The sequence below is a fragment of the Podarcis filfolensis genome (genome assembly GCF_964270895.1).
Source record: "Podarcis filfolensis genome assembly, chromosome: Z".
In the NCBI taxonomy this organism is placed as follows: Eukaryota; Metazoa; Chordata; class Lepidosauria; order Squamata; family Lacertidae; genus Podarcis; species Podarcis filfolensis.
Genome location: NC_139617.1, coordinates 4,057,933 through 4,076,179, shown reverse-complemented (window position 1 = coordinate 4,076,179; position 18,247 = coordinate 4,057,933). Strand labels below are relative to the sequence as shown.

The window sequence follows — 18,247 nt, the reverse complement described above, 5'->3', positions numbered from 1 at the left end:
GTTTCACCCGTCTCGTTTCTCCGCAGGGTGTGTGCTTCTTTATAAACAGGATTTCACCAAGAACCTGGGCCTGTGCTGCATCACCTGCACTTACTGCTCCCAGACGTGCCAGCGAGCCGTCACCGAGCAGCTGGAGGGCAGCACCTGGGACTTCTGCAGCGACGACTGCAAAAGCAAATACCTGCTTTGGTACTACAAGGTCAGTGCAGGGGCTCCGCTGGCCTCAGTGCCCACCTGCCGCTTGGCCCGCAAGGGGCCAGAGCGGAGCCCTGGAGCCCAGGTGGCCCCCTCCGCAGCCTTGTCGTGTTGTTTGTTTTTCAGGCGGCTCGGTGCCACGCCTGCAAGCGTCAGGGCAAGCTGCTGGAAACCATCCATTGGCGGGGGCAAATCAAACACTTCTGCAACCAGCAGTGTCTTCTGAGGTTTTATAACCAACAGAACCAGCCCAACCTGGACACCCAGAAAGGGCCTGAGAGCCTGCTGAACAGTGAGTCGCTGGGTGCTTCAGCTAGCTGAGAGCTTCAGGGGTCTGGCTTGAGCGCTAGGGAACGATTCTGCACTGGCCCCGGGGGGTGGGGGGTGGGGGTGGGACGGGACCTGGCGGGGAGCACCCCTTCCCCCTCCATCGCTAACCTCTCTGGTTCTATGACACACAGGGCCAGCCACGAGAAGCCGGCGCTGCCTGTAGCTCCCAGGCTGTTTCCGTGGGTGGCTCCCCTTCTCCAGCGGACAGTTCCATGTGTAGGGGTGGGGCCTGGCCTGGCATGTGGCTTGCCCATGCCGCTCCCCAGAATCCAAAAGCTAAGCCAGTGTTGGGCCAGGTCAGTTCTGGGATGGGAGACCCAGAAATATGAGCAGGAAGGGAAGATCCTCCTGTGGCAGGAGAAGTGTCCAAGGCAGGTGCTGGAGGCCGTGGTGTTGCCAAAGGTCTGCTGCTGGGAACAGGCAAGAAGCCCAAGGACTCCGCCTCCTCTCCCATTCCAGTTTTCTTTCTTTCTTTCTTTCTTTCTTTCTTTCTTTCTTTCTCTCTCTCTCTCTCTCTCTCTCTCTCTGTCACGCTCTCAGCATCACTTTCTGTCCTTTGGGTTTCTGCTCTCCCCTCCTTCCTTCTGGTCCACCCACCATCCTCTTACGGATTTCCTAGGCAGTGATCCTCAGCCGACATTGGGGCGGCAGATGCCCTGTTGAGAAGAACCAACCTTTTGTTTATTTTCATTTTTATTTTACAGCTGTTGAGAGCGGGATGCTGTGACTGTTGTGTCCAATAGATTACGCATGTTTATCTGAACTCATTAGCCATGAGGGCTAGGAACGTGTTTTGTTTCTGTTTTTAAGGAAAGGTGGGGTTCTTGGATGCTGCATCCACAGTGAATATCAACTTCTGTGTAGGGGGCTTTTGCAGTTGCGCAGAATAGCAGAACTCTCATGTGGGTGCTGACTTGCAGAGAGTCCAGCGAGTAAAGGTGGGTCTCCCTTAGAGGCAGGCAAAGGCAGCAACTCGGCAGCGCACAGACAGCACTGTTTTCCTCCCGGTTTTATGTCCTGACTGCACTGCCCTGACTTGCACCCTTCCTCTGGAATAAGTCACATCACTCCCCTGCTTGGCCTGTTAATGGATTTGCCTGAGCTTCAGTGGACGGCTCTTGCAGGGGAGGGGGAGGGGGCTTGTCTAATTCCTCCCTACCCCACGCCAACACTTCTGTGATATTCCACATATCTGCTAAGACCTGGGAGCCTTGCCTCAAACGTACTACTTGAGCCCTGATAAACTCCTCCTCGCCTAGGTCTTTCTGTGGCTTCTCCGCCGGCAGACGGGCCAGGCCTTAACTCTCCAGTGGCGAAGACTTGCCAGACTGAACCTGGAGGAATGGGAGATAATGAGGAAAGCTCCCCTTTATCCCTTCGGCACCAAGCGAAAGGTGGCCCGCAGGACTGCCTGCCTGCCAGATCTGGGCAGGTGGCGACAGGGGGGAAAGCAGCTCACTCCCCAAGCCCTTTTTTCTTTCCAGGTCAGACCCCCGAGCCAAAGCAACCCTCCTCTACCACCACCTCGCAGAAAGCAGAGACCAGCACGGTGAGTGGCCTGAGCAGGGATTTCCCACTGTTTGCTGGGCTGCTCCATGGAGGGAGGTTGTTGGCAGTGTGGGGCTTGGAGGCTAAGATGGGGGAGGAGGGCAGCATTTGACCCCCAGGCAGCAGGTTGGTCTCTGTCCCTTCCCCCATGCCCTGCATTGCTAACATAGCCTGGCAGCTTGCAAGGAGTGGGGGCCCACGAGTGGCCCTGCCAAGACGCGAGATGTACAGCAGAATGCCTTGCAGGAGAGAGGGGTGGGTGGGGCACCATCTCCCTCTGGAGTGGCTTCTGACACACGTATGGATCTGCCCAGGTACCTGCGAAGAACAGCTCTGCCCCGGCAGCCGCCGCCTCTGCTGCTGCGTCCCAGCCGTCATCTCAGCCAATCACCCCGCGGAAGAACAAAGCCGCCATGTGCAAGCCTCTCATGCAGAACCGAGGGGTCTCATGCAAGATAGAAATGAAGTCCAAGGGCTGTCAGACAGGTGAGGGGGCACAAGGGAGGCCGGGGCCAACACAGCAACCTGCTGGGGAGATGAGTGGTCAGGCATTCTCTCAAGTGGCTTGGTCCTGGACTGCGTACAGGGCCCGTAGATGTTAGCCCTGCAACCTTAAACTTGGCACTGCTGCAGATTGGCAGCCAATTCTGTTTGCACCCCATGAGCAGCGTATTTGCTGTGCATCTGGGGACTGGAGGACCTGATCCAACACCTTTGGGAGCAAGTGGCATCCCTGTCCTGGAGGGCTGTGGAAGCCAGGCAAGGAGAGGCTCTCCTGACGGTGTGTGCTTATCCTTCCTGACAGAAGCCGACTGGAAGCCCCAGGTGGTTGTGCTGCCCATTCCTGTGCCCATTTTCGTGCCTGTGCCTATGAACATGTACTGCCAGAAAGTACCTGTGCCTTTCTCCATGCCTGTCCCGGTAAGTGTGGTTCCCTGCGTCTCCCCCACACCGGCCCATTCAAGCTTTCCTGCATCCCCACCACCACGTTCGCCTTAATCCTCCTTCCCTGCTTCCCGCAGGTGCCTGTGCCAATGTTCCTGCCCACCACGCTGGAGAGCACGGAGAAGATTGTGGAGACCATAGAGGAGCTGAAGGTGAAGATCCCTTCCAATCCTCTGGAAGCCGATATCCTGGCCATGGCTGAGATGATCGCAGAAGCAGAGGAGCTGGACAAAGCCTCTTCGGACCTTTGTGGTAGGTTTCATGATTGCATTTCTCTGGGAGCAGCAGCACCTGCTGCTACTAGAAGGGTCCCTAGCTCAGTGACAGATCATCTACCTTGCATGTAGAAGGTCCCAGGGAGGGTTGGGAATAGCCCTTTCCTAAAACCCTGGAGAGCTGCTGCCAGTCAGAAAAGGCAGTCCTGAGCCGGATGCACCCAACGGCTTGGGCTCCTCCTCTGTCTCTGCTTATTGCAGCAGCTGGTACTACGATGTTAACATACCCAGGGCTGGGAGCAAGAGAAGCAATGGTTTGCCTAGGCCAACTTCAATGAGTTCAAGGCAGAGATTTGAAGCAGCGACTTCTTTGTTCACATGCCTGACCTGCTTTCTGTATTCGCAGACCTAGTGAGTAACCAGAGTGCAGAAGGCCTCCTGGAGGACTGCGACCTCTTTGGGCCGGCAAGAGACGACGTGCTCGCCATGGCGGTCAAGATGGCAAATGTCCTGGATGAGCCGGGTCAGGACTTGGAGGCTGACTTTCCCAAAAGTAAGTGCCAAGGCAAACTCGAGGTGTTGGGCATTTGCTGGAGCAGGTGTGGTGGGGGATGCAGCACTGGTCTCCTCTGTGCTCTGGCAGGTGCCATTTTGGTGGTAAGAAGGATTGCTTGTGTCATGCTTGTCTCAGATCCTTCCTCGGCGCCCCTAGGGCAGGTGTGGGGAACCTTTGGCACTTCAGGTATCGCTGAACTGAGCATGACCAATACTGGCTGTCTGGCATTTTCAGTTATGTAATAGGTTGCAAGGGCCCTCAGTTTCATCTCTGCCTCCTCAGCTGGGAAGAGTGGCTGGGTAACAGGTGCAGGGCTTTCTGAGTGGTGGTTCCACCCTCATTTCCCAATATCCCTTTTGGGGAAGCTCCTCCCTGCCCCTTCTCCCTGTTTTCAAAGGGCACTGTGGTCATTGGCCACGCTTGCTGGGGATGATGAGCATTGTAGACTCTCAGAATTGTAGAGTTGGAAGGGACCCCAAGCATCCATGACAGATGGCCATACAACTTCTTCTTAAAAACCAGCAACAAGTGGGAGGCTGCAGGTTCCCCACACCTCTCCTGAAGGAGCCCTAGGAAGCCCATTGGAAAGAAGCTGTCTCATTGGCTCGCTCTCCCTCTGCAAGGAGTGGGGGTTTGTTCTCTGCAGGCTTGGTCCTGGAAGGTTATTGTGTGTATCTGCTTGGGGGCAGGGGAGCTCCATAACTGATCCACTTCCCATACTGCTTCATTCCCTACCTAGACCCATTGGACATTAACCCCAGTGTGGATTTCCTCTTTGACTGTGGCCTTGTGGGCCCAGATGATGTCTCTGCTGACCAAGACTTGCCTCGGAGCATGCGCAAGGTGAGTCTGCTCCTCAAGGCCACCCGCTCGCCTCATTTCATCTAATGTTGACTGATTGATTGGATTCGGGGTTGAGTAGCCCTGTGATAAGTCTCCCACTCTGGGCTCAGAGCAGCCAGCCCTTCCTTCAGCAGAATGGAACCATTAGGCATAGCATCACCATTTGGAGGAAGGGTTGCAGCTCAGTGGAGGGTCATGCACTCTGCATGCAGAGAGTCCCGGTTTCGGTCCCCTGGTGGCATCTCCAGGTAGGACTTTGGAAAAGGCCCTGACTTGATACCCTGGAGGGCTGCTGCCATTCAGACAATGCTGAGCTTGTTGGGCCAACAGTCTGATTCGGGATAAGGCAACTTCCTGTGCTCTGTTAAAGTTAGGATACCCAGCGTGGTGCCTTCCAGATGACTATGACTACAACTCCCAGCATCCCAAACAGTTTGGGCTACAGTCAAGGGGGCAATGGGAGCTGCATTCCAACAACAGCTGGAGGGCACCACGTACGAGTCAACTGTTCACAAATGCATTCTCCCTAAAGGTTTTTTAATTGGAAAGGAATGGGATGAGCATCAGAGGGAGGGAGGGAACTGGTGTGAGGAGCCCACTGCTTAAACTAATGCAGATATTTCCAACCCTTTTGGGTCCATGGCTCCCTTGACCAACTACATTCTTTCTGTGGCACCCCTGTGGGGCTCAGGAGCCCAGTTATGCTATCCCTTGCCTGCAGAGCTGGCAGCTCCTCACCCCTTTTTAAACGCCCTCCCTGGTGGGGTGTGCCCTCAGCCTCCTCTCTTCTCCCCTCTGGGAGTCCTCTGGGCTGCCAGCTCCTGGTCTCTGAGCTCCCCCCCCCCCGCCCCAAAGAGAGGTGCCTCTGCGATGGCTCAACGGCACTTTCTCACCCTGGCTCCGTTGGGCCGGCCCTCAATTAAATATAGTTTCTTGTTTTCCTCCTCTAAAAACTACGTGCGTGTTATGGTCAGGTGCATGTTATAGAGCGAAAAATACGGTACTTTAACTATAAGATGTCTCAGTCTTAAACATAGTATTATAGGTACAACTCTTCTTAAATTTCAGTTACTAAACATCAGTTGGCACACTTCAGGTAGATAAATATTCAGGTTTCCAGAAGAGATGGTAAAATGTTCAAATCAGTTGAAATCATATTTTCAACACTATACCACTTCCTTCACAGTTTAATCATTTGGTTCATGAGAGAGTGGCATTTTTCCTCAGTTACCCCCTCTCTTAACAATTCCACACCTGAGATATTATAAATGGTATTACAGACCCAGGGGATCCTATCTCTCATCACTGGGTTGGGAGTCTTCTAGGTACTGAACTCTCCCCTCCTGGCTAGACTGACCCCTCAGGGAGCCTGAATTCCCACAGGATCTGTCTGTCCTGGCTCAGACTCAGCCCTCCCAGCATACTCCTATCTGGATACCTTCCCCAGACCCTCAGCCTGGTCTCCCTGTCCCAGCTGCTCTCTCCCTATGGATAGTCTCCTCAGTGCGTATCTCCTCCTTCCCTCAGAACCCCTTCACCCTCTTTTCCAACCTGAAACCTGTCTAACCTCTCCAAACCAATCATATCCCTCCCCCGGAACTTTGGCCAATTGGACGACCGTTTGCTGACAGGGAAAAAACGACACTTGGTGACTCAAACTGCCCAGCAAACAAAACTTTTCCATCATACCTCTTCACACTGCCCCACAGGGGCCTGTGAAGCACCCCCTAGCCAGCCCCAGAGGCAGCATTTGCCTGGTAGCTCATAGCCAGAGCTGCTGCAACAAAGAGCTATGAGATGTGAAAAGGCACCCGAGGGAGGGAAGGAAAGAGGGCCAGTGTTGCCTGCGGCCCCCCTGACCATCATTCAAGGCACCCCAGGGGGCCATGGCACACAGGTTGAAAACCACTGCACCCAAGGTAAAGGAATGCAAGGGTGTGAGATGGAAATGGTGAACTGTGAGGACTACCCTCCTTCCTCAAGTAAATGTCATGCAAAGCAGATTCTGGCTTCGTCTCCCCCCCCCCCCCCCCAATTTAATGTGGATGCCCTTCTCCCTTGCTGACAATTGTCTTACAAGACAGGCCTTCCTCTCCTCCTCCCTTCCTCCCCACCTCCCCCAGGGCCCGAAGCGCCTGGTTCTCTCAGAGAGCTGTTCGCGGGACTCCATGAGCAGCCAGCCCAGCTGTACAGCCCTCAACTACTCCTATGGTGTGAACGCCTGGAAGAGCTGGGTGCAGGCCAAGTATGCTGGCGGCGAGACCAGCAAGGGCGACGAGCTGCGCTTTGGCCGTAAGTCTGCGCCAGGTGGAGGGGCAGTTGCAGTTCTAGGAGATGGGGATGCTGGAGTCAAGGAGGGAGGGAAGAGGAGGAGGAGGAGGAGGAGATGGAAGGTGTGCCGCCCCAGGCACTCAGAGGGGGTTTTCTTGGTTGTTCCTCTACCCTCAGAGACTTGAGTTGGGAGGTTGTGGCCTCTAAGTTGTGGAACTCCCCACAGAGGTGCACTCCTGACACCTTTGTTGCACTGCTTATAGCAAACACCGAAGACGTACTCTTTGCCCTGGCTTTTGACGCCAGAGGTGCGTATTTTTAGGGCTTCCCTTTAGTTTTGTGGTTGTAAGTTTGTTTTAGGTTGCTTTTATTAGTTTCGTTTCAGTGCTGTAGCCCAACCTGGGGACCTTAATTGATGACAGTGATGGTGATGATGATGATGATCACTCTGCTCTGTTGCTGTCCTGCAGCCAAACCCATGCGGATCAAAGAGGACATTCTGGCCTGCACAGCGGCAGAACTGAATTACGGTCTGGCCCAGTTTGTGAAGGAGATCACTCGTCCCAATGGCGAGCGCTATGAGCCTGACAGCATCTATTACCTCTGCCTTGGCATACAGCAGGTAAGGAGACCCCCCACCCTCTCCCAAATCTTAACCTTCTTTCCTTATGCCCACAAGCAATTGGACCAGCATCCTGCTGCCGAAACACCTGTTGGCTGGCAAGAGAGCTTTCTCTGGGACTGACACATAAGGCTATTGTGTAGGAGGCCGTGATGCTTTTGAATACCTGTTGCTGGAAACCACAGGAGGGGAGAGTGCTTGAATGAGAGAAATTCATGGAGGAGAGAGCTATTGGTGGCTACTAACCACCGTGGCTCGGCTCTACCTTCACAGCTGGAGGAAGGAATTCTTCTGAATACCAGCTGCTGGAAACCATAGGCAAGAGGGCTCCTGTGCTCTAATCCTGCTTCCTGGCTTCCCACAGGCATCTGGTTGGCCACTGTGAGAACAGGATGGCATTGGCCTGATCCAGCAGGCTCTTATTAGGTTCACACGTTCTTGCCAGCCTAGCAAGTGTTCTGTATGGAGGTGGGGGGAGGTAATGAGAGTGTGCATGGGAGAGAGCAGGTTTTGCAGTTTCCTACTTGACTTTGTGCTTCCCATCTCCCCCTTTCAGTACCTGCTGGAGAACAACCGCATGGTGAACATCTTCACGGACCTCTATTACCTGACCTTTGTGCAGGAGCTCAACAGGTTGCTCAGCGGCTGGCAGCCCACCATCCTGCCCAACAGTACGTGCCTTTGGGGGGGCCAGAGGGAGGGAAATAAGAGAGGTGTTTTCCTCTTCCCTCGGCATCCTGGGAGAAGTTTCCAGATTCTGGGAAAGGGCTATATATCAGGCTGTCCAATTTTCAGCGGGTAGCACTAGAGCAGGGAATGGGCTCTTGCCTTCCTGCTTCACTTAGGGCTTTTCTTGGGACACCCTCCCAGGCACCTAATGGATCTTTTGAGGCTCTCATCTGGACTTAATGCTCATAGTCACTGTCAAGCAAAAGGGCCAAGTTCAGAGGCTTCCAGGTCAGGCTTTGGGCATTTATTTCTTGGTGTCCCCCCCCCCCACAACAATCACAGTTTGTGGAAGCAGGTTTAATATTTATTACCCACCCTTCACCCCAAGGTCCTGGGGTGGGTTACAACATTAAAACACAATATCGAAAGCAACTTGTAACCATAAACGTTAGGTAGGTCCTGAAACCACGTGTCAGAAGCCCAGGGTAAAGAGGTGTCCCTTAAGCATTCTCCAAAAGCTGTATGATGAAGGCACCAGATGCACCTTTGTGGGGAGGGAGTTCCACAGGCCGCCACCCCTTAAGCCTCTGAGGGTGGAGGAACCACTGAGAGGACCTTCTCTGCCCATCTTAGCACCCAAGAGGGTCTGTGGTGCTTTGTGGATAGTATATTGACAGCTCTTGGTCTTTTCAGTGAACTGTTCATCAGTCTGTTTTCATAGCCATCCCAGGAAGCAGGGCTGTTTTTCATCCTCTTTTCTTCCTTCTTAATTTTGGCCCAAGAAGGCGATTGCCGAGCCAGGCCCAATCTTTTGGGTATAGCTGCCGAGCCAGCCCTTGCCAATTTGTTGCTCTCCAGATATTTTGGACTTGCTGGCGAGAGTTCCCAAACACCTGGGGGTCAACAGCTTAGGGAAGGAAAGAGTTCAAAAATTATTAGACCCAGTGTTGAAAACCTTTAGCCCTCCAGATGCTGCTGAACTACAACTCCCATCATCACTGACCATTGGCAGATGGGAGTTGTAGTCAGAGAACCAAAGGTTCCCCATTCTTTTTTGGGGCCAAGGAAGGCGAGCAAAGAAAGAATGCAGCAAACTTACAGAAAGATGAGGAATGGTTGAGGAAGTTGGCGGTGTTTAGCCTGGAGAAGAGAAGACCGAGGGGAGATAAGATAGCCATCTTCAAATAACTGAAGGGCTGCCACACGGCAGATGGAGCAAGCTTGTTTTCTCCTGCTCTGGAGGGTAGGACCTGAACCAATGGGTTCACGTCACAAGAAAGGGGATTCCGGCTAAACATCAAGAAGAAACTTTGGGCACTAAGAGCTGTTTGACAGTGGAATGGACAGCCTCAGAAGGTGATGATGGCATCTCCTTCATTGGAACGGAGGTGGTGTGGTCGTCTGTCATGGATTATTTAGCTGTGATTCCTGCATTGCAGAGGGTTGGACTACATGGTGCCTTGGGAGCCCTTCAGTGCTATGGTTCTATTCAAGTTAAAAAAAGATGGTCTGGAAGCCATAAACCAATTTCCTCCAAACTGGTGCCATGTCTGATTGTTTTAGATTCCCCCCAGCCTGTGTTGGCCGGGGCTGATTGGAGTTGGAGTCTGAAACATCTAGGGGGTCTGGGTTGGGGAGGGCTGCACTAAATGATAGGTTCATGCATGTAGTGCAGAAAAAGAGCTAGAAAATATGCTGAAATGAATATATGTATATAACAAACACTTCCCCTCTCCAAAGTAACAATTGATGGGTTTCCCATACTGGTTTCTTGCCAGCCGTGTGCTTGATTGTGCGCACAGCAGAAAACGAGCAACTGAGTTTATTATACTAAGGCCAGTTCTAAATGCGTCAGACCTGAGAAAAGGAGGGGGTCCCATGGCAACAGGCTACTTAGGTTTCCTTTTATTGCACCAGATGCAGCCTTCCTAGCCTCTTAGTGCAGCGCTCCTCAACCTGATGCTTTCTGTATCTTTTAATTAAAATGTATGTATGTATAAATAAGCCACACCTTCACACTGAACATCAAAAGGCAGTATGCAGCTTAAAAGCGCAGCAGTGTAATAATAAAAATATTAAGAATGTCAGATATATCAATAAAAGCTCGTGGTAAAGAATGTCAGGTTTGAAAGGCCCATCTGAGTAAAACAGTTTGCAGAAACAATGGCTTCAAGGTACAAGGAAGGAATTTCTGACTAAACATCAGGAAGAACTTTTTGATAGCAAGAGCTGTTTGAAATAGAACGGTCTCTCTCAGGAGGCTGTGGACTCTCCTTCCTTGAGGGTTTTTAAGCAGAGGTTGATTGGCCACCTGTCATGGATGCTTGAGCTGAGATTCCTGCAATGCAGGGGGCTGGACTGGATGACCCTCAGGGTCCCTTCCAGTTCTGCAATTCTATGATGCCTACAAGTTGAGCTTGGATGACTCTTGCCAAACCTCTGTACGCAAGGAGTTCCACAGGGCAGGGCCAAGGGAACCTCAGGAGCATGTTGGACCACCCAGAGTTTCCCATCAGAAGGCTTAAGTGATCCAGGTGGGGCATAAGACATCAGGGGCTTCATAAAGCCCAATCGACTTGAACTGCAGCTCCCATGAGCCCTAGCCAGTGCATCAAAGCACAGTTCTTGGCTCTCTCTGTTGCCTTGTGGCTCACTATGCTTGTGACAGTGGTGGCTTGTCCTTTTGCAGACACCGTCTTCTCCCGCGTGGAAGAGGAGCATCTCTGGGAGTGCAAGCAGCTGGGCGTCTACTCCCCTTTCGTGCTCCTCAACACACTCATGTTCTTCAACACCAAGTTCTTTGGGCTCCAGACAGCTGAGGAGCACATGCAGCTCTCCTTCACCAATGTCGTGCGCCAGTCGCGCAAGTGCACCACAGCACGGGGCACCACCAAGGTGGTGAGCATCCGCTACTACGCTCCCGTGCGGCACCGGAAGGGGAGAGGTAGGGAATGCTTTCCGCCCACATCCATTTGCTGCCCATCCGTTTTGGGGATGCCCCTGTCCTGACTGTACCTCCACACTCTCCCTGCAGACGGCGGCCTGGGCAAGCGGAAGCGAGAGGAGGAAGCGCCTGTCTTGGAGCAGCGAGAGAACCGCATGAACCCTCTGCGCTGCCCGGTCAAGTTCTACGAGTTTTATCTCTCCAAATGGTGAGAGCCTTTTGCAGCAGCTGACTGCCAGAGGGTGGAGGGCTTCTGAATGCCAGCTGCTGGGAAACCGCAGGAGGGGTGAGGTGGCTCTTGTGCTCAGGTCTTGCTTGCGGGCTTCTCGTTAGGGCGTCTGGTTGGCCACTGCGAGAACAGAGGGCCCTTGGCCCATTTGATATTCAGTTGGTTCCTGAACGTTAGTTGGCTGGGCTCATGGGTCCCCAGTATGATGGCAGTAGGCCATGGACCCCCGCAGAGGCTTTCCCTGGTGCTTGGAGGGTAGTCCCTGACCCCAGTTTTCCCCTGCAGATATTAAGCTTGGGGGGGTTGACTGTTGCTCACTCCTCCAAAACTTGCACCCTCCAGAAAGATTGCACCATCCTCTCCCCCCCCCCCAAAGATACCCATTAGGCTTAAGAAAAAGAAAAAGCTTCCTTTTGAAGCCTAAATGCGTTGGTGGGAATGAACTCCTAGTGGTGCAGCAGTAAAGGTGCTAGCACATTTGCAAAGCTAAGCAGGGTCTGGTATGGTTTCAAATGGGATGGGGGACTGTGTGTTGAGAATTCTGCATTGTAGGGCATTGAGCTAGATGGTCCTCAGGGTCCCTTCCAACTCTACAACGCCTCGTTTCTGTGCGCACAGGGTCACAGTGCGCACGATTGCAGCTTGTGCATGGTGGTGCTCATGACAGTTTCTCTGCATTGCCTCTACTCGCAGGACCCCGAAAGCTTGGCGACCCCCCCCCCCCGTTTTGCTGTTAGGTAGATGCCGATGGCAGGGGGAGGCTGGTGCCGTTGCTGCCAGCGGTGGTGGTAGTCATACGCAGTGGTGTTTTACCCATTCATTTTTTAAAACGGGCATCAAGGGCGGTGGTGGCAGCAGGATGCAGCAGGATTGAGGCAGCCATTGTGAAGAGCAGGAGCAGGTTGTGTTGAAAGGTTTTGGCCAGAGCAGAAAGCCGCTGCTCTGCAGTCCTTGCTCCTCAGTGCAACTTGGGGTCCCCTGTCTCTTGGTTCAGGGCTTATGTGCTGAACCTGAAGAGCGGGCAGTGGGGGACCAGGGAAGGGTGGGGTTCCCGCCTAGGCCAGGAGCTCCTTCTCTGTCCTCATTGCTTATCTCCTCTTGCCTTCCTTCCTTCCTTCCGGCTGCAGCCCTGAAAGCCTGCGAAACCGCAATGACGTCTTCTACCTGCAGCCTGAGAGGTCGTGCATCGCCGAGTCGCCACTGTGGTACTCCGTCATCCCCATGGACAAAAGCATGCTCGAGAGCATGCTCAACCGCGTCCTGGCTGTGCGCGAGATCTACGAGGAGCACAGCCGCGGAGGCGGAGGCGGCCTGGATGAAGAAATGGACTGAGCAGGTGGTGCCGGTCTTGCCAGAGGGAGATTGGGGCCCCCCAGCACTACTCCAGCCAGCTAGTGGGTGACTGTGGGGTGTGTGTGGCTTGCTGCCCCTTTCCTGCCTGGTTTGGCGGGCACATAGGGCTCTAGACACTCCCCACTAGGTGATCACTTTCCCTCTGATGAGGAGCCACCCCCACCCTCCCTCTCCTCCCACGCTGCCTAGGAGTGCCTGCTTGCCTGCCCCTTTCTCCTTGCTATGTGTTGGCTTGGGGGGAGTGTCACAGGTAGGCTCTTCACCTGGGGAGGGAAGGGTGCAGGGCGTGCTGTTGCAGGAGAGCTGGGCTCTGGGGGTGCAGACCCTGTGCCTGGTTGTGCTAATTGGGGCGGGGTGAATGAATTGGCTCCTTGCCGTGCACGTTCTCTTGCACGGGGTGGGGGGTGGGGCTTCTACAGTTCTCCCCTTGCCCAGTAGATGGCAGTCCTCCCTCCCCCCACCCATCCTCAACGGTTGAACACTCTGTTCTCTCTCGTATTGGGGGAGACTAGGCCCTAGCATTGCACCCTGAGCCGCCTTCTCCCCTGCTTCCTCGATGCTAGCTTTGCCGCCCACCCCACCACGCCCACTGCCCCATGAGGCAGAGGCTGCTCAGCATCCCACCAACCCCTTCCTCACCCATCTGTGTGTGTTGCGTTGAACTCTGAGCTATGGCTGGTGCTGGTGCTGGTGCTGTCTGTTGAGCCTGTATATATTGTTCTGGCCCAGCCCTGTCTGTGTCCTTGTTGCCAGTGAGCCAGTCCGCGGGTCTCGTCGTCGTAGTGATGCCCAGGGCATTAGGACCTGCCCTCCCCGCGTCTCTCTGGAAACCATTCATTTCAAATAAAGGCACAAAAATTTGGCCGACTTGTCTCTCTTCATCTCTTATTCCAGGGCTGTGGTCCTTGTCTCTGTGCCCCCAAAATGTGGTGATGCACGAGAACAGGGTTGGAGGCCCCATGTCCCAGCGACGTAGTTTCCATTGGTGGGTGTGCATGTGGCAGCCAGCATGCCTTACCAACTTTTATGCCCCCAGGGGAAGACCTCCACCCCCTTCCCTGACTTGGCTGCTTTGGGGCCCATCGCATCAGCTCTCTGCTCCGACTGAACCAGCCTTGAAGCGTGCTCTTTCCACTTCCTGGCCACTAAGGGGCAGCAGGCACCAAGAGAATCTTCCAAAGCGCCTGGCCATTGTCCACATGCCCAGTTCTCTTTTCTGCTTGTGGCTTTGCAGCAGCTGCTCCCAAAAGGAGAAGTGGCTGAAGTCTCTGCTTCAGGCATTTGGGGCTGATGCCTGGGAGAAGAGGGTCTCGAGACTTAGGACCAGCCTGGGACTTTCCCTCAGAGTCCCCCTTCTTCATTGGAAAGGGAGCTGTGAAGTCTCTGCTGCTTCTCCTAGCGTGGCAGAGTTGCTCTCTGATGAAAGGGCAGGCTTGGGAGGTAAAGGAGAGAGGGCTGAGGCTTCTTAATTCCTGAGCAGGTACAGGCTGCCTTTCCTCCAGCCCAGGAATTCTCTGTGTGATCAGGCATTGGGGTAGGGATTTCGACTTGGTGGTGCATCTAATGCCCGTGGGAACACTTGGGTCTTGCTATCCAGTGTGAGGTTAGCAAAGTCCCTTGGCTAAACAGCCAGGTCACTGGACCTCCACTTGTTGCTTGATTTGCTGGACTTGCTCCCTCGCTTCTGCCCTCCGCCCCAAGCGGGGCTCTCGCTCACTCCCTCCGTCCGTGGGCTGGCTTTCTCTGCAGGCTGCAGAGAGGGGCTGCTGGGAGGCGTAGCACTGGGGCAGTGAAGCAGGCGGTGGCTGGCAGGCTCTCCTTCCGGCTGCCCTTCCGGGCTGAGCTTGGGCTCATGACCTTGCCTGCACTTAGTGGTGGCCACGTGGTACATCTCCACCATGTTGAGCAGGAGGGAGAGGCAGGCGACGGCCAGCATGAAGAGGATGAAGATGGTTTTCTCGGTGGGCCGGGAGATGTAGCAGTTGACCGTGTTGGGGCAGGGCCAGCGGCTGCAGGTGTAGAGGGGCTTCAGCTCAAAGCCATACAGCACGTACTGGCCCAGGATGAAGCCCACCTCAAAGAGAGCCTTGAAGACAACATTGCAGAAGTATGTTCGCAAGATGGCCCCTTGCAGGCGGATCCTTCCGCAGGCGTCCCGCACAGGGGCTGTGCCAGGTCTGGGCTGAGCTGCTGGGCTGCTGCTGACCTCCACTTGAACCCCTGGGGAGGCCCCCAGCTCTTTCTCTTCCATGCGCACCAAGTGCAGGATGTGGCCCAGGTAGATGAGGCTGGGCGTGGAGACGAAGATGATCTGCAGCACCCAGAAGCGGATGTGGGAGATGGGGAAGGTCTGGTCGTAGCATACGCTCTGGCAGCCGGGCTGCTTGGTGTCGCAGGAGAAGTTGGACTGCTCGTCCCCCCACACCTTCTCTGCTGCTGCCCCCAGGACGAGGATGCGGAAGATGAAGAGGACAGTGAGCCAGACTTTGCCCACCACCGTGGAGTGCTCCTGTGCGCTCTCCAGCAGCCTCCCAAGCAGGTGCCAGTCGCCCATGGGTGCAAGGCGGGCTTGCCCTGCAAGAAAGGGAGGTTCAGACAATTGGGGTGGGGTGCTGGCACTGCTGCCTCTCTTCCCCTCCCTGCCAACGGGGAGGGAGGAGGGGCAGGACCTACCTGTGCCAAGCAGGCTGCCCTTTGATGTACGAGGAGTCATTGTGCTTTTGTTCTCGGGGTAGGGCCCATTGTGTGCATGTCCCTTGAAAAGCCAGGCATTTAACCGGATAAATAGCTTAGTGTCCAGGAGTGGAGCTGAGCACCTGTTGCCTGCAAGGACAAGCCTTGGCCCAAAGCATAGTTCTTCCCCTCAGATCTGGGCACAGCTGGGAGATGGCCAAGACCCCCTTTCTCCCCCTCCGGCCCTATGGTATGGCCACAGCTCAGGGGCATAGCACCTGCTTGGCATGCAGAAGGCATGCAGTTTCAATCCCCAACATCTCCAGGTAGGGCTGGGAACAGCCCCTGCCCCAACCCTGGAGAACTGCTGCCAGTCAGTGAGGACAATACTGATCTAAATGGAGCGGTGGTCCAACTTGGTTTATAAGCAAGCTTCCTATGCTACACACCACCAGTAAATAGTGCACCAAGATTGCTACCGGCCCAAGCTGGGGTTGTGCCCAAAGCAGCAAGTTCATAGAGCCAAGGTGGCTGCTGGGGGTGGGGTGGTAAGCCCTTCCAAAGTCAGACTCCACCCAGGTGCAGCAACACTCACCCTGTCTGTGTTCGGAGGTCCTGGCATCAAAACACTTCACATCCTGGCCAGCATCCCAGGTGTTGTCAGCTCCCTTGGGTGTCAGCAGCTCCTCCTTCGAGCCACCTCTGAGCGCCTGTCCGGCTGTCTCTTCCGCCGGTGACCACAATGGAGCTATGATCTCTTCCTGGTGTCTCTGCTCCCTGGGCTGGGGCTTTGTTGCCATTGGGGCTTTGCTGCTCATTGGCTGTTTTCATGACTGACCTCTGCAGCATCCACTGGGGGGTCACGTCCAACACTCTTATTTTTGGACAGCACACTTGGTTAATTATAGCCCCTCCTGCAGGGCGAGTGTGAAGGGTGAGTGGGGTTATATTTAGGCAGGAGCTCTCTGGTGAGAGGGACCTTGGAATGACCTGCGGACGAGAGAGGCTATGCTCTGGGATGGTCGTTCTGCTTCCTCTAGCCAGTCACCACCTCATCGCCCTCGGAAGCCTCGGCATTCCTCCCTCTTGTGTCTGTAGCAATGGTAGGGAGAAAGTCAACAAAGAAAAAGGGGAATATTCCCCCCCCCCCCACATGTGCTACTAAAACTTTGGACCACCCAGTGAAGCTGAATATTGGAAACCTTAACAGACAAAAGAAAGGACTTATTTACGGTGTTCCCACCTGGTGATGGCCACCTACCTGGGTGGCTTTTGAAGATTAGACAAAATCATGGAGAACAAGGCTGTTGGTGGTCACTGACCCTGACTCCTGTGTTCTCCCTCTGCTTTGGAGACAGTAAACGAAAACCAGTTGCTGGGAATCCCAAGCGGAGAGAATTGTGTTGTGCTCATTTCCCAAGTGTGAGTTTCCAAGAGACATCTCCTTCGCCACTCTTGAGAACAGGATGCTGAACTAGATGGGCACCTTTGGCCTGATCCAGGAACCAGCATCATCCTACATTCTGAATGTGACATTTTGGGGGATGCAGTGCCTCTTGTGCAGCTTCTTGCAACAAGCCAGTATGCTCCCAACTCAAGAGAGCTGCTTCAGAAGTCAGGGAGAGTAGTGTGACAGGTTACCAACCTCCTTTGTGACCAGCCTCCTTGCCCACAACCCAGTCCAGTGGTCACTGGAGCAGGTGGTACGCAGTGGCTTATGTTGGGGAGGGGAAATAAATATATCTTGTGTTCTTGCACAGTGCATTTTCCTGTGCAGTGTACAAGCTAGTGTGTTGTGTGGTTTGAGTGCTGGACTAGGACCTTGGGAGGCCAGGGTTTGAATCTCCTCTGAAGCTCCCTAGGCGACATTGAACCACTCACTGCTTCTCAACCCTAACCCACCTCACAGGGTTGTTGTGGGGATTAATTGAGGAGGGGGGATAACCATGTCCTTGAGCTCTCTGAAGGAAAGGTGAGATGTAAATGCAATGCAATGCAACCAATCAATAAAACCACTCAGTGTTTATCAGGGACCACTTGAGGTGAAGAGGAACAAAACATTTTCAAGGTGAGCACAGCACAAGGTGCATCTGCCATGTGGACCTTAGCAATTTACCCTGCACACTTACATACCAGTAAGATAAGCAGGTGGTGTCAGAAGGCTAGGCTTCACTTTATGCATTTTTTTAAAAAAAATAAGTCAACTGCATCATACGGAGTCAGGTCTTTGGTCCATGTAGCTCAGTATTGACAACACTGGCTCTCCAGGGTTTGGATTAGTGAGTAGGGAGACAGCCCAAGTTCTGATCTGGAGGTGCCATTGGATTTGAACCTGGGACCTTCTGCATGCAAAGCAGATGCTCTGCCTCAGATCTGCCTTTTTGTTTACAGTTTTCTAAAACTAGATACCTGCATTTGTTTATAAGCCAAGGTTAACTCATTTAAAACTGGACCATTTTAAAAATAATTGCAAGTGTGAGTTGGGGATTTTGGGGAGAGCAGTGCACGGACGGGAACAACCTGTCCTCAGGCAGCTTTTCCTCATACAGGCTGAAAAACCTGCAGGGATTTCCCTCGGATCTTGTTCTTTGAAAGAGAAAAGGGTACTTGTGGATGAAGCACAGCTTCCAAACCTCCCCACCCACCTTACTCTGCAAATGTTTGACCTTCTTTGAATCGCAGCCCTGTCCCTCTGGCCTGAGTAGAGCAGCCTTCCTGTCAGCAATGTCTTTCATGCAGCAAGTTTTGATAGGCTATGCTCTTATCTTCACTGTTGGAGGTAGTATGCTCCAAAATCCCCACTGCTGGAAACTACAGGGAGGGAAAGGTTGCTGTTGGATCAGGTCCTGCTGAC

At 53.9% G+C, this 18,247-nt stretch overlaps 2 protein-coding genes across 11 annotated transcripts in view; one reads left to right on the top strand and one right to left on the bottom strand.

The window, feature by feature from the left end:
- ZMYM3 (zinc finger MYM-type containing 3) overlaps window positions 1–13,582 on the top strand; it is a 30,001-nt gene extending 16,419 nt beyond the window's left edge. For 5 of the 10 annotated variants that reach the window (XM_083595523.1, XM_083595526.1, XM_083595521.1 and 2 more), the window contains exons 12-25: window positions 27–199; window positions 322–487; window positions 2,010–2,074; window positions 2,388–2,559; window positions 2,879–2,994; window positions 3,096–3,270; window positions 3,640–3,786; window positions 4,529–4,632; window positions 6,756–6,924; window positions 7,374–7,525; window positions 8,082–8,196; window positions 10,884–11,138; window positions 11,229–11,346; window positions 12,495–13,582. In XM_083595523.1, the coding sequence (XP_083451649.1) occupies window positions 27–199; window positions 322–487; window positions 2,010–2,074; window positions 2,388–2,559; window positions 2,879–2,994; window positions 3,096–3,270; window positions 3,640–3,786; window positions 4,529–4,632; window positions 6,756–6,924; window positions 7,374–7,525; window positions 8,082–8,196; window positions 10,884–11,138; window positions 11,229–11,346; window positions 12,495–12,699 (2,132 nt within the window). In that variant the 3' untranslated portion in view covers window positions 12,700–13,582. The remainder of the gene's footprint in view (window positions 1–26; window positions 200–321; window positions 488–2,009; window positions 2,075–2,387; window positions 2,560–2,878; window positions 2,995–3,095; window positions 3,271–3,639; window positions 3,787–4,528; window positions 4,633–6,755; window positions 6,925–7,373; window positions 7,526–8,081; window positions 8,197–10,883; window positions 11,139–11,228; window positions 11,347–12,494) is intronic. The other 5 variants (XM_083595527.1, XM_083595530.1, XM_083595528.1 and 2 more) reach the window with 1 other exon arrangement.
- Window positions 13,583–13,725: 143 nt separating this feature from the next.
- Window positions 13,726–17,127, bottom strand: LOC310754099 (gap junction Cx32.2 protein-like). Its single transcript, XM_083595629.1, has 2 exons — window positions 15,989–17,127; window positions 13,726–15,294 (listed from the first exon to the last, which is right to left on the bottom strand). Exons 1-2 carry the CDS (start codon window positions 16,209–16,211, stop codon window positions 14,342–14,344), a joined length of 1,176 nt encoding a protein of 391 aa, XP_083451755.1. The 5' UTR covers window positions 16,212–17,127; the 3' UTR covers window positions 13,726–14,341.
- Window positions 17,128–18,247: the final 1,120 nt, after the last annotated feature.